General features: G+C 52.1%; 2 protein-coding genes across 2 annotated transcripts; both read left to right on the top strand.

Moving 5' to 3' along the window:
• Positions 1 to 6,283: 6,283 nt before the first annotated feature.
• On the top strand, positions 6,284 to 8,868 carry IL25 (interleukin 25). Its single transcript, XM_016120474.2, has 3 exons — positions 6,284 to 6,292; positions 6,490 to 6,734; positions 8,417 to 8,868. The coding sequence occupies exons 1-3, from the start codon at positions 6,284 to 6,286 to the stop codon at positions 8,670 to 8,672; spliced, it is 510 nt and encodes a 169-aa protein (XP_015975960.2). The 3' UTR covers positions 8,673 to 8,868.
• A 910-nt stretch (positions 8,869 to 9,778) lies between these two features.
• On the top strand, positions 9,779 to 12,967 carry CMTM5 (CKLF like MARVEL transmembrane domain containing 5). Its single transcript, XM_016120556.2, has 5 exons — positions 9,779 to 10,156; positions 11,081 to 11,233; positions 11,802 to 11,894; positions 12,100 to 12,184; positions 12,274 to 12,967. Exons 1-5 carry the CDS (start codon positions 9,779 to 9,781, stop codon positions 12,285 to 12,287), a joined length of 723 nt encoding a protein of 240 aa, XP_015976042.2. The 3' UTR covers positions 12,288 to 12,967.
• The last annotated feature ends 1,454 nt before the right edge of the window (positions 12,968 to 14,421 follow it).

The raw sequence follows: 14,421 nt of genomic DNA, 5'->3' as shown, positions 1-14,421 counted from the left end.
GGGGAAGCCAGGCTTCTTCCGTTTTTGAGGTTCCTGGTATTTAAAAACTGCAATGCCAAACAGGATTGAAAATAGTCTATTTTCAGTATTTACATTTAACAAATTAACACTTCAAACTGTCGATGAAAGAAAGGTCCAAACCTGTAGAGAATTTTCATGAGTTTATTTGAGCCAAACTAAGAACAATGTCAGGAAGCGAGATCTCAAATGCTGTGGAGAATGGCAGTTTTGCAGTTTCTTATATATGTTTGGAATTGAGGAGGGAACTTAAAGAAGGTTACATGAAGGTGGAAGACTCAAGGTACAGACAGGATAGTTAACAAGATTATGTGCTCCCTGAGGGAACTTACGCCTTCAAGGGGTCACTTCTGGCATTTCAAAGGTATGTTAACCTAGATACAGAAGCCTAATGGACAGGGCTTGCTTAAGGCAACTATAAACCTTTTAACTAAAGAAGTTATATGTCTGGGATGTGACTACCCACCATGATCTGCCCAGTTCAGAATTTATCATCAGATCGCCCTGTGAGGTTACTTTTGGTCACAAAACTTGCATGTACACCCCTTTTCATTCACAAAACACATAAAATAGACTTTATGTATAACCTCATTTGGCAATAACATAGAAAGTCTAATTTAAGGCCCGTTGTGAACTTGAGGCCTTGAACAGACAGATGCTCCGTCTACACATTCCACAGGCTTACACATCCAGGCATTTCCTTGGAGGAGAGGAGGTGAGAATACCTGCTCTGGCTCCTTCCCTTCCCTATTGCCTGTGCACCCGTGAGGAGCCTTCTGCAGAGGGGAGGAGTGGAACCTATGGGATGGACTAGGGAGAGATTCTGGGGTGAACGTGGGATGGACGCAGAGATGGAGAGCAGACCTGGGCGAGGGCCTAGGAAACCTGAACAGACCCAGACTTCCTGAGGATGATAGAAGAACTTTTAAATTTCCAGATGCATCTGAATGAAGAACTCTTCCATCCCAGCTCCAACCTGGTCCCGTTCCCTACAGACCCCAGCCCTGGGGGGTCTGGCTGCCTGAAACCCAGACATTCAGGGGAATGACTGTAGGATCTCCGCCCAAGGGACTGCCAAGGCAAATTGGGGCTCAAGATAGAGGTGGGGAGGAAACCCAGTTCCCAAAGATGAATGCTCTGGCTGGCACAGGGGAAATAGATGAAGGCCAGAAAAGGTTAAACAGGAAGGAAGCTCTAGGAACAGGCAAAATGGTTGTTTGGGAGGTGGGCAGTAGGGTGCAGTGCCTGGGAAAATGTAGATGAGGGCAGCAGAGTGCAAATCTGCAGGAAAATAAGACTGCTTCTGGAGTGCCTAGGCACTGAATGGAGACAGACGTGGGAGGGAATCCTGGTTGATTAGCTGTGTAACCTTGGTCAAGTTATATAACATCTCTGAGTCTCAGCTCATCATCTGTGACCGCGACTTTGGTGAAGAGCGAATGTGTGTAAAACGCCCAGCATAGTGATCTCCCCCCACTTTTTCTCTCCATCTTGGCTCTCTCTGCAACTTGTGCTTTCATAAAAAGCTGAAAGGTTTTTTTTTGCTGAGGGCAGGAGGAGCCTTTGCCCTTTCCCTATGCCTCCTCTCTGCCCTCTCCCTCACAGAAGTTTAAGGTGATTCTAACTTGTTCAGGTAAAGCTGTGAGTTCCAGGTAAGGTTGGAGAAAGCCCAGGCTTGGTGGGCAGCTAAGATTCTGGGTTGGGGATGGTGGCAGCCTCAGGCAGCCAGGCCCTCAGCTTTGGGGCTCGCCTTTGCTATATTCAGGGGTAAAAAGGGAAGGAATCTCTGTCTAGCTTTCTGAGTACCAGTCTTCTCTCCCCTTTTCGGCAGGGCCAACCAGCTGGTCTTCTACCCCATGACTTCCTTGACCTCTCCTTGTTTCTCCTGCTATTTAAAACGTCTCAGGTGCTCATGCATTCTTCCAGTTCTCCTTCCTTTGGACCCCTCAGCATCCAGATTGCCTGGATTCTAATCCTGATTCTAACACTAGCTAATGACCGTGGCAAGCTGCATGACCTCTTGGAGACTCTGGTTTCCTGTTGGTAAAGTGGGATAAGAATGGAACTGATAACATCAGGTCGTTGTGATGATTAAGAGAATCCTGAGAACAGTGCCTGGCCTATGATGTGTAAATGTTGGATATAAGCTACTACGACTGTTATTTGACGCCAGCCTAGCGCAGCAGAATATCAAATACATAGTGTCTGCCCTAGAGGAAACTCACACCAGGTGGGTCTGCCTGAACCCAGTCGACACCTCCCCACTGATCTTGGAATAAAATCCAAATGCTTTATCACAGCCTGTAGGACCTTATGTGGTCTGGTCCTTTCCTATCTCTTCTACGTCATCGCATCCCACTTCCCACCCCCATCCTTTGTTTTCCATCCACATTGTCTTTTCCGCTTCTTAAAGACACCCAGCTCTTTCCCACCTCTAGGATTCTTCATGTCCCACTCTTTCTTCCTGGACCCCTCATTCCCCAGACCCCTTTCATCAGGAAGTCAAATTCCAAATCCTCAGAAAGGCCTTCCCTGGCTTTCCAAGTTAAAGCGGCCGCCTCCCCCAGTAATTCCCTATCTCTAAACACTGTTTCATTTTCTTCATAGCACTTACTATTATCAGAAATTATCTTGTTTCCTTGTTTATCCTCTGTTTCTTCCTAAGACAGAAGCTTCATGGGGCTGGAATCATATCTGGCTTGTTCTCCTCTGCATTCCTAGCATTTAGAATAGTGCCTGGTATATAGTAGGTACTCAATAAATACTTGGCGAATGGGTGAATACATGGGCAGCCGGGACTGTAGGCCCTCTGTGGGGAAACACCAACACTCAGCTGGGGAGGGAGTTGCGGGGCTTCTTGTCCTTTGCACTCTGGTTCTCCATGTCTCCCAGGCCAGACTGGGTTCTCTTTGAAGGCAAGCTCCTGAGCTCAAGCACTTCTGTAACTAAAGGTGACACTACAGATAATTAGCAACCAGTACCATTATCACCTACAAAGTGCTTTACCACAGCCTGTAGGACCCTATGTAGTCCTACAGTGGTCTGGAGGCCCCTGCCTGAATTCAGGCCTTTAGATGCAGGATTCCAGGGAGGTTGTAGGGCTGAGGATATCATCTGTTTAGCAGCAGGGGCAGAGTATTTCAGCATTTTAACCACCAGTGCCCCCACCTCACATCAAATGAGTGCAGAGAAGCTTTAATAAATGCTGCTGAATCCTATGGTTTCAGCAGTATTTCAGGAGCTGAGGTCCAGAGCAGCTAAGTTGGTTGGCACTTTTGTGGCCATCCAGGTTACACCCGTCAACCCCCCTCCTCCTACTTCTACAAATAAGGAGAAAGGACCAAAAAGGGCCCAAGGTTAAGAGCTGATCAGAGAGAGGGGCAGGACTTCAAGCCAGCAAGTGAGGATTTGAACGTCTTTCTGAGAAAGGACAAGACAGCTGTAGTATAGCTTTCTGCAAGCCCAAAGAGCCTTTCCTGGCCAAAGGCTCCATCATATCTTCCCTTCCCTTTCCTGCTGGGTGCTGATCTCTCTTCCCAGGGACACAAGAGTGGGACTCTCAGGAGGTCCCCTCTGCCTGTCGGGTCAGGACCAGGCAGGTGAGGACACATTGGGAGGCACCCTTGATGTCAGGTGCTGGGCAGATTTTTCTTTGCTCTCACCTCTAGCATTCTCCCCATTGCCACCCCCATCTCCCCACACCCCCAAGGATTCCCTGGAAATTGAAGTGACTCAGGGATTCCAAAACTAGTCACCCCAGGAGGAAACCCTCTGGAAAATGTTTCTCATGGCAGGGAGTCACCCTAAGGAGTTCTACAGAGATGCTACTGAGATAAGGACAGAGGCTGAGCAAATGTGAGTGGGGTGAGGGTGTATGGCTCAGAACACAAATTCTCTTGTCAGGCCTGATGATCAGTGGGGCTGTGTGCTTGGAGGGGCCCGCCCTCTGCCTTTCAGAGGTTTCCTCCAAGGAAGTCCTGGTACAGAGGCAAGGGACACCCCAAAGGCCTCTCCTAAAGGTCAGTGTGGATCCTGTGCAGCATCAGCAAGTAAAACAGGTAGCTAGGATCGCTTCCAGATCTTTCAAGCACCCTCTCCTGGATGGAGGGTGGGGTAAGATCAGGAGGCCTGGGTCAATGTCAGGTTCTGAGGCTCTGATTGATTTGAGGGAAACCCATACTGATCCAGCTGCTCTGGAGGAGCACTTGCCCCATCAGAGCCTTTTCTGAGATTGAGGGTTGCTCAGGAATACCAAGAGCCCCCCTGGGGCCACATACCAGACCAAAGACTGCAATAGGGAGCAGTGGGTTCCAGCCAGTAGGGCCGAAGGCCTGAGTGGGCAGGAATGCACTGTGTCCCCACACGAAGCCCAGGTAAGTAGGAAAGCACTCACTGCGCGGATTTCCCTTCCATTTGCCAACTAGGGGTCAGCACGGTGTGGAACCTCCATGCCAGGAGCTCACATTTGGAGCTGGTCAGGGCTGGAGTGGAAAACCAGTTCCACTCCTTCCTAACTGTGTGACCTTAGTGAGGTTACTAAATTTCTTTGGGTCTCAGTTTCCTCAACTTAATATGAGATAATAGGGACAATAGTTTCCACCTCATGGTCTTATTGGAAGGTAAAATGAGCTGATGCATATACAGGACTTGGCACCATCCTGACGATACATGACACACAGGAGCCAAGGCCAGTGGAATGTGTAAGAGCATCTGAGAGCACAGGGGCAGAGAGTGGGGCAGCGGGAGCAGGCCGATGGACTTCTGCCTCAGCGCTCTTCCTAAGTGTCCCTGCTCTCCCAGCCCTCACTTGTTTCCCCTGAGCCCTGTTACCCCCCTCCCCCCCGCTCCCTCCTCCCCACCAACAGGACCCTTACCAGAGCAGCTTCTCCCGGTCCTTCAGAATGCCCCCTGACCTCATCACTCTTTTGTTTTGGGACTGCTTTGCCCTAAAGCGTTTGAAGGATTCCTCCTGCTATGCAGTTGAAGATATTCCTTGTTCCCTTTGTTTAGTTTCAGAGTCCATGGTTACTAGCCGAGTATTTTCTAAGGGAAACCACATGCAAATCAGGAAATATCATTCTAGATACAATGTCAGTGTATGGTGTGTGTTGGGGTGGGGAGGTCGTAGGTATGGGAGAGGGGGGTCAATGGGCAAGAATGAAGGGAAAAGCCCTGGAGGGAAGCAGGTTGTGGCCTGCTCTCAGCATGGTGACTCCTAAGCGCTGGCTGACCTGTCCTTCTGGTCAGGCGCAGCTTGAGCCTTGGTGAAGCACGCATATCTACCTCCCGCCAACACCTCATTACCTCAAGCAACAGCTCCCCTACCACAACCTTGTCCCCACTGCCCTATGAGTGGGGAGTGGGGCCAGTCTGGTCTCTGGAATGGGGACCTCCTGGGTCTAAGGTGAGGCTATTACCAGGCCCCTCCTCTTCCTGGCTTGACCTTCGCATTTGTGCAATGGGAATAGTCACCCACAGCTTCTTCCATCAGACCCCACACATCTAGCCAACAGACTGATGGGATGGGGGCCTTTCTGGCAGTCTAGTGGAATCAGGGAGAGTCCAGAGAAGCTTAGGGAAAGGGCGGAGATGGGGGTTTGGCTGGCCCCTGGAGAACTTAGGGAGCATGTAGTGGACAATAGGGAGAAGTCATAGATGTTGAGGGTCATAGAAGTTGGGTCATTGAAGATGAGGACAGAGTCAGAAAAGAGAAGGAGCGAGAGTCAGGAAATAGAGTGGAAATGTTCACTAAGGTGGATGATTGAGAAGAAAGGGAATGGTGGAGACAAGACCCTGGGTGGGAGCGGCAGAGGTCATGGAAATGAGGCCTCTTGAGGAGAGTCCAGATGATATTCCCTAATTTTGGGTACCAAGCCAACCAGGGAAATTCCCACAATGCCAGTTCTCAAAGGCTCAGAATAGCAGAATACTATTATTTGACTCCATGCCAAAAACGTGCCAAGAACAAAATTTACCCTATAAGCTTCCAGGCTTTCAATGATGTTTATCACAACTTTCATGAGTATGGCATTTTAAGCAGCTTTTGGAAACACTGTCAGGTTTTCTTTGGTTTTGTTTTGTTTTGTTTTTTTTAATCTCAGGTCACTCCCTCCAAAAGGTAGTGGAAATAAATTTGAATAAACAAAACAGGTTTGCTGAAAATAAAACCAGGACTCCTAAACTGCTCCAGCCAGCCTGCTTCCACAGTGCCTTGCCTGTCAGCCTGTACAGCACTTGGCTGGGCGAGCAGCATCTGCCATCCGGCATGTACCAGGTGAGCGTGCAGAGGCCTGCCTGGGACTGTGCCCAGTGGGAAAGAGGCAGAGGTGTTGCTGGGAGTGGGGGGAGGCTGGGATTCCAGGTTTGGGGCTAGGGGTCAGGTGGAGCTAGAAACCAGGATCTCAGGTAACAGCTGGGGGAGGAGTACCTGGATTAGATAGGAGCAGTTCTCTCACTGGCTTTTTCCCACAGGTGGTTGCCTTCTTAGCAGTAGTCATGGGAACCCACACCCTCAGTTGGCCACTTCAGAAGGACCGTACCCGCTGGCCCAGCTGCTGCCTCAGCAAAGGTCAGGACCCCACTGAGGAGTGGCTGAAGTGGAACACTGTGCTCATGCCTTCCTCAGAGATTACTAGCTTCACCCGCCACCCAGAATCCTGCAGGGCCAGCGAAGACGGACCCCTCAACAGCAGGTCCATCTCCCCCTGGAGTTACGAGTGAGTCTGCCGCCCCCTCCTGAGTGCCTGTATGGGTGCCAGGCAGGGTGTGTGTAAGGGGTCGAAGGAATTCTACCCAGTTCCTGCTTACCTGCTCCTTTTCATCTAGAGATGTCATAAAGGTTTGTGGGTTAGACAAGGCCTAGTCTAGGTCTGCTCTGGGCCATGAGTAGGTTATAAATATACCAGGATAATGAAACCTTCATCTTGGGGGACAGCTAGGTGGCTGGAACTGTGGGCTGCTTAACTTGGATCTTGAGCAGTCTTAGACTTTCACTCAGTGTGCCACACAAATATTATAATTCTCTATTTGTGTCACGATGTGAAAAATATTAGGATGTGCAGAAATGGCAACAATGAAGTAAAATATTAAAAATTAGGGTCTTGGGCATTGCAAACATTTTTCTCCTTTGGTCTTGTTCTCGTAGGGTGTCTGCGTTCCCACTCTCTATAAGTCTAGTTCTGACTTAACCTTGGCTTTGGAGATGGATGGAGAAATTCAGTGAGAAGGGAGAGGGTCAGTTCTGATTAAGACTAGATCCAGGGTGAAGACTTCAGGTCACCATGCTTTGAAGTGGGTTCAGAAGGCTGGCTGGGTCCTGGGCTAAACGTGAAGTGTGGGAGCCTCTGGAGAGGCTGGGTGCCAGATGGCTGACTCAGCTGGGGTCCCGACCCCTTGTTGGAGGCTGTGAGGTCCTCATAACCACTCAGCTGGTCTTTCCCAAGGTGGGTTCTTTGCAACAGTCATCCCACAAGCTGCTCCTCAGAAAAAAAGTGATGATGTCAAGTAAGTGTGGGAAAAGCCGCTGCAGCCCCAGCCCCTTGGAGACTCACACTGTGTTCGGCACATTAAAGTCTGCAAGAAGTACGCAGAAAAGAAACCATTAAATTCAGTTGGCCACAGACCCCACCTCTTGCAAGGTACTTGTTAGGGAACCCACTTTGGGAAATGGTGTGCTAGCTGAGCCCCAGCTTGCAAGGGCTTGGTCTTACCACCTAGCAGTTGTTTCCTGCTGGGCTTCTGGAGTCCCAGACCTTTGGGACACCTACTTTTCAAGTTTTTTTTTTTTTTAGTCATGAGATTCTTTCAGAATAAGTAAATAAGTCTCACCATGTAATCTTACGTGCACTTATGATACGGTCTGTCTAGAGGACTGTGCAGGACGTGGTTGACAGCGGGGCCCTCTGGGGAGTGGGACCGGCAGGGAGACAGACTGTTAGTCTTCACTTTATACTCTTTTATGTAAGAGCAGTTTCTACTTTTATAAAAAAACAAAAACAAAAACAAAAAAACCAAAAAACAATGAAACATAATAACAAAGAGAAACCTCATGCCAGAGCCCAGCGTGTATATCAGACCGAAGTGGAGCTGGTCTTGTGGAGCCTGAGGCAGGATCCTGCCTACCTTCTCCTGCCTCCCTAATGGTTTCAGGACCAGTTGGAAAGCCAGGCTTCCATCCCTACTCTCACAGTTGGGGAAAATAAATCCCGGAGAGGAGGGGGTGGCTTGTTTAAAGTCACCCAGCAAGTGGGTACCAGAGCTAGGGCAAGAAGCCAGGACTTCCAACAACACCATTTCCTTCCGCTGGTATTTCCACTCACCCCGGTCCCTGCTTCTGGCCTGGCTCCTCTACACGGCCAGCCTCCCTCCAGGGTCTGACTGACACGTGCCACCCCCACAGGTTGGACAGGGACTTGAACCGGCTCCCCCAGGACCTGTACCACGCCCGTTGCCTGTGTCCACACTGCGTCAGCCTACAGACAGGTTCCCACATGGACCCCCTGGGCAACTCGGAGCTGCTCTACCACAACCAGACTGTCTTCTATCGGAGGCCGTGCCCGGGAGAACAGGGTGCCCATCATGGCTACTGCTTGGAACGCAGGCTCTACCGCGTCTCCTTGGCTTGCGTGTGTGTGCGGCCCCGTGTGATGGCCTAGTCATGCTGCCTGTGGCTGGTCCCCTGTCAGAACACTGGAACTGGGTGTACAGCTGCCTGCCACAGTCAGCCAGGACGCCCGAGTGTGCAGCCCCTCCAAAGCACCATCTGGAATAGCAGGATCGTGGGACAGGAAGGGTACTTTGCGGGGAACCATACTTTGCACTTTTTGGAGTAGATGGGAAATGCGGAGTGAAGCAGAGGGAGCAACAGCTGCTCGAGGCCACTGGGAGCTGCCGTTCTGGCATTTCCTTTTGGAAAGATCTTCAAAGCTCCACCCGTTCCTGAAGTCCACCACTCTGCCTCTTCCTTTCCACCCAGCCCCAGGTGCCTTGGTGCAACACAGATACTTTCTTGATATTTTTCCCCTTGCCAACAGAGAGATCCCCATTCCATTTATTTGTTCATTCATTCATCAAACACTAGGTGAGCATCTACTTTGCACACATCTGGGTATAGTTACTAGTCTTCTGACATGGGTGACTCTGAGGAAGAGGCTGTTATTGAGCATGTAGAGACTAATCCAAATAAATAATCTGTATTTAAAAGTGGCCTAATTTGTCTTTGGCATCCTGGGAGCCCCAGCCTGGTCCTTTCTCCTCCCCAGGCTCGGCCCTTACCTACCACCCTCTTCCTCCTTCCAGTTTCCGCTGTGACCCTGCATCCCTCCCCTTCTCTGGCTCCCTGGCCTACACCCAAACACTAGGGTGGGGGTCAGGCCACTCTCCTGGCATGCTGGAGAGACAGAGGCCCATTGAGGTACTGCAGCAGACACACAGCTCCCCCTTGTCCCCCCAACAATCTGCCTTTGTCCTCCGTCTTGGCTGCTACAGCTGGGTCCTGGGGGTGCTACCCAGGCGGGTCTCTAGTTCCTACCCTCCCTAAAAGCAAAACGGAGGAAGGATGAGCCAAGGAAGACGGTTAAGGTTAAGGGAGGGGACACAAACTTCTCTAGGCTTAGGTCCTTGGGGGCTCCTAGTCCAGCCCATTTCTTGGCTCCTCTCCCAGCTCCTGCCTATCTCCACAGTCAGTTGACTCCTCTTCCCGCTCCTCCCTTCTTTGAGTAAGGGGAGGGTTTGCCACGCCTCTCTAGCTCCTCCCCTCCCCATGTGCCTCCAGGGGGCTGGTGCAAGCACACGGGGCCACCCTGGGCAGCTGGGTGAAGGCTCCTCTGGGCATTCCTCCCGTGGCGGCCGCCTTCTCCCAGAACCTCACGACAGGCCTGCACGCTTCACTTTCAGGTTTCTGGTAGTGCCTTCCTTCTCCTGTCTGCTTCCCCATCCTGCCAGGTTTCAGTCTTCCTGTTTCCCTTCCTGGGCTGGTGGCAGTGAGGGGCTGTGCCTGGTGGGCCCCGAGGAGATGCTCAGTGCTTTGAATCGTCGGGACGGGCCCCCTGAAGAGGGGGCAGCTGCTGGGCTCCAGGGCTTCGCTGTGGACAAGACCTTTCTCTCCTCCCTCAAAGGCATCTTGCTGGAAACTGAGCTGGTAACAGCAGCTACCCCAACCTGTCTCCTAGCCTTGGCTCCCCTGCCCTTCCCACCATCCCCCTTCCCAAGCTTTCTGGACATCCTTCCTACCCCCGACTGCCTCTCCCTCACCTTCTTCCTGCCTTCTTGCTGCCTCTGCATCTGGAGGCGGTTTACAGCAGGTTTCGTTTGTGGCAGGAAGGATCGAAGTTAGATAGGACAGCTCTCTGGGACATTGAGGGAATGCAAGATACAGGGACCGGACATGGTTAACACCAGCCTGTCTTTCCCGGGGTCTAAGATGGACACTTCTTCGTATGTCCAAGAAGTCCATCTATCATAAAGGGCAGACTTCCTTCAACCCCGCTGTATCTGTTATCTATTCCCCATGAACATCTGTTCTCACGAAAGGATCTTAGTCACTTAGCAAGGCAAGTTTTCTGCACATATGTCATCCTACAATGCTAGAGCTGAAGGGACACCCAGAATCTACTGTGGGGTATTTGTTTTCTAATCCTTGTCATGTGCCATGGAGCCATAGGCTCTAGGCCTTGTTGAATAGGTTTGAGGCATCCAGCAGTGGGAAAAAGCATGGGCATGGGGTGCCTCCTGGGGCGCAGGCTGCTGCAGGGCCCGTGTTCACACTGTCCTCTGTGTCCCAGAAAGACATAAAACTGCTAGGGCTGCTGGAATGGCAGGACAGGGGTGGCTGGTCATCCCCAAATTAGAAGAATCGAATCCTCCTGGGCTGACAGAGGTAGGAGGCTAGAGACAGCCCTTGGTGGGAAAATGCCCTGGAATATGGCTTCTGTCACCAGGGATGGGGAGAATTCCAAGGACAGGTGGTGGGGGCCAGCCCACGGGAGCTCCCGAGGAGGGGAAGGCCAAAGTTAGGCTATGCCTATGTCCTCTTCCTGACAAGTCCACACGCCCCGTCCTGCAGGCCCTGACCTTCATCATCTTCATCTGCTTCACGGCCTCCATCTCTGCCTACATGGCCGCAGCACTACTTGAGTTCTTCATCACGCTCGCCTTCCTCTTCCTCTACGCCACCCAGTACTACCAGCGCTTTGATCGGTTGAACTGGCCCTGTCTGGTGAGGAACCCTGCCTCTTCCACCCCTTTCTTCTTAACTCAGAGTTTTCCTTTCTTCTGCCAGCCTCTCTCCTCTTCCTGAGTGAGTATGGGGGCTGGTCCTCAACCTCAACTGGGCTTTCCCCGAGCCTGTGCCCTGCACTCAAAACTGCTTTAACCCACACTGATTCACAGTTGTTGGGTCACTGACAATGAGCAGGCACATCCTTTAGATCTGGTATCCCACTCATTAAAGGTCCAGCCCCAGCCTCAGCCCTGCCCCCACCGTTCTGGCTGGGGTCCCCCGGCCCTGCCCCTTGGCCTCAGCTGCTGAGCCTGAGTCAGCCCCACCCCAGACCCCTGGCTCGCCTTCCTGATTTCTCTGCATTTACTTGCATCCCTTCCCTGAATAGAGTGTGAGCTCCCTCTCTTTTGTTCTCTCTTAAGTGCTTTATGTAGTGTCCAGGGGCATCTCCATGCAGGGATTCAGGGGCTGAGGGCCAAGTGTCAACTAGCCTGGAAAACCTCAGGGCAATGCCCTTGCCCTCTAATTTCTCTTTGACTCTGCACCCCGACCCTTTTCACCCCAGGACTTCCTCCGCTGTATCAGTGCCATCATCATCTTTCTGGTGGTCTCCTTTGCGGCTGTGACCTCCCGGGATGGAGCTGCCATTGCTGCTTTTGTGAGTCCAGCCTCCCCGCCTCCCCACCCCCTGGAGCTCTCCAGCTCCCTAAGGACCTCTGGCTGGTGCTGCCTACTTGCTGTGCCTTCCCCCGAGCCCAAGCCAGTGCCCGGGGCTCTGGTCCACACCTTGTCCCATACCACTCACTTTCTTCCCCTGAATACTGGATGGCCTTCATGGTGCCACTCCCGCTCCTGCTCCACAGGTTTTTGGCATCATCCTGGTTTCCGTATTTGCCTACGATGCCTTCAAGATCTACCAGATAGAGATGGCGCCCAGGGCCACCCAGGGTGAGTGTCCAAGCTCTGGGAGAGCAGATGTCCCTGCTCCAGTTGCTCTGGCTTGACATGCCCTTCTCTGCCTGGCTCCATTTCCACAGGGGACCAGCAGTGACCCCGGGGCTACAGCCAGACCAAGGGGACGGTGGAGCTCAGGCACTTGTCTCTTGGATCCACTAGTCCCCCAGCCCACTGTCCTCTACCCCAGATCTACAGAGATGGAGCCTGGCCTGAGAAGTCATGGGACTTGTGTGTGGGCCTGGTGCTCTGAGATCTGGCTCCTGACGAAGCTGGCCTGGGGGCGGGGTATTACGGAGCGAAGGGTGGGCAGGAAGAAGCTGTTCATCCTCAAATTAAAAGAGTCAAATCCTACTGGTCAGTCTTTTTCTTTCCCAGAAATTAGGCATATCAGGAATCCAAGGAATATTCATGGAAATGTTACATGGAGCAGGTCGTGCTCCCTCCTCTGGGACCAGGTCTGAGCTTTGAGGAAGTGGGGAACTAGACAGAAAATGCTGAGGACATCTGTCAACATAAAACTTCTGTGCCACAGCTCTCTGTGTGCCAGGCCACTTCGTGGTGTATCTGGTGGCGGACACCTGGAATTCGTGTCTGAGAAGGCACAGCTTTCCCTATGTGAGTAAGTGCCACTTCCTCACCTGCCACTTCTGTGCCCACAGGTTTGTTAGTGGGTTTGAGGCCAGGTGCTTGCCTGGGGTGTATGTAGAACTCCTCCTCATAGTGTGGGGAGGACTTGGCCTGTAGGCCACAGGGGAGAGGTCAGTCTGTGGCATTAGATGAGGGCAGAGGTTACCAAAAGGTCAGCACTAGAAGAGCCCTTAAATATCAGCTAGTCCAATGCCCTCATGCCACATAAGAGAAAACAAACAAGCCCAGTGAGGGGAAGTGACCTCCTTATTCGTGACAGAGCTCCTAGCACCTCAACAGGTCTTCTAGATACTGTACAGAGCCCCCTGTAGCTCAGAAAAAATGGCCCAGCCTCATCTCCAGCTTCCTCCACCAGTAGATCCACCTTCCCAGCTTGCCAGCACCCAGCAAATATTTCCTGAGTGTCTCCTGTGCAGACCCTGCTCTGGGCCCCAGGGATTCACAGGTGACAGACGGGCCTGACAGACAGGTTGTCGAGTGCTCACAGACTGGAGAAGAGGGGAGCTAGTGAAGAGTGATCATGACTCCCCACAATGAATGCTCTGGGAGAGATCAGCTCCAAGGAATTTTGGAGCAGGCACTGCCGCAGCCTAGAATCAACACTGCCTGGCCCATGACAGCCCAGTGCAGCCAGGCCCTCCCTCCCTGCCTAGCCCCACAGAGCCCAGCACGGCCTACCTTAGCGGCTTATCCAAGTTCACTTGCTGGTCCCTCTCTCTAATGCCTGTTTATTCCTGCCCTGAAATGCCTTCCTTCTTCTGGGGTGCTCCTTCCAGATGCAGGCCCCAGACCCCAAGCCCTGCCTGAACCCTGGGACTCTGGTAGAGATGCTTTGCTCCACTTGGTGATAACCATGAGTCTCTCTTGATCTGACTTCTCCTGCTTTCCATTCTCCTAGCCGCAAGTCTCAGCTCCTCACCAGAGCTGGGGGCCTCTCCAGGGCCGGAACCAACATTTTTGTGTTCCTCTGGTTTCTGCTCACAGTTTTCAGGGCTTTATACGCAGCCCATTCTGAAGACTAGTGACTGACCTTGGGGAGAGGGTGTGGTCAAGGCCTCAGAGAAGGGATAGAAGGGGCTTCGCCAGGGGAGTCCAGGTGAGGACATGAGAGGGTTGTCAGGAGAGCCTGGCTGTAAGGCCCAGCGGGGTTTTAGATTTGTTTGGAGCAGAATGGCACCATCCCTGTCCCTTGAGCAGCTGTGTGATCCAGGCCAGACTGTCTTTTGTGGGAGCTCAAAGATAGCAGAAGTGCCGTCTACAGTGTATACCTGCATGTGCATCCATGCTCATCTGCGTCTGTGTGAGAGGTCAAAATGATACAAGCAGTGCCCAGGTTTGGTCCCCACGGCACATAGGTTCAGACTCAGTGTCTGCTGGTCCCATAGCCTCATGCCGCCCTCGTGGTTAGGCACTGACCCGCAGAGGCTAGGGGTCAGCCCTGGGCTCCCGCTGACTATTCCTGGGGATGATGGGGAGAGGGACTCTCTGTGGGTTACTTCTAAGGGGCTGCTGATCACCATGGGACCTGTCTCAACCTCTTTATCCACATCTCTGTCCCCAGCCAGCTCTGAGCCTCTCCT

This window comes from Rousettus aegyptiacus, unplaced genomic scaffold (assembly GCF_014176215.1).
Source record: "Rousettus aegyptiacus isolate mRouAeg1 unplaced genomic scaffold, mRouAeg1.p scaffold_m13_p_3, whole genome shotgun sequence".
NCBI lineage: Eukaryota > Metazoa > Chordata > Mammalia > Chiroptera > Pteropodidae > Rousettus > Rousettus aegyptiacus.
The sequence above is the reverse complement of the archived record's forward strand: the minus strand, read 5'-3'. Positions and strand labels throughout refer to the sequence as shown.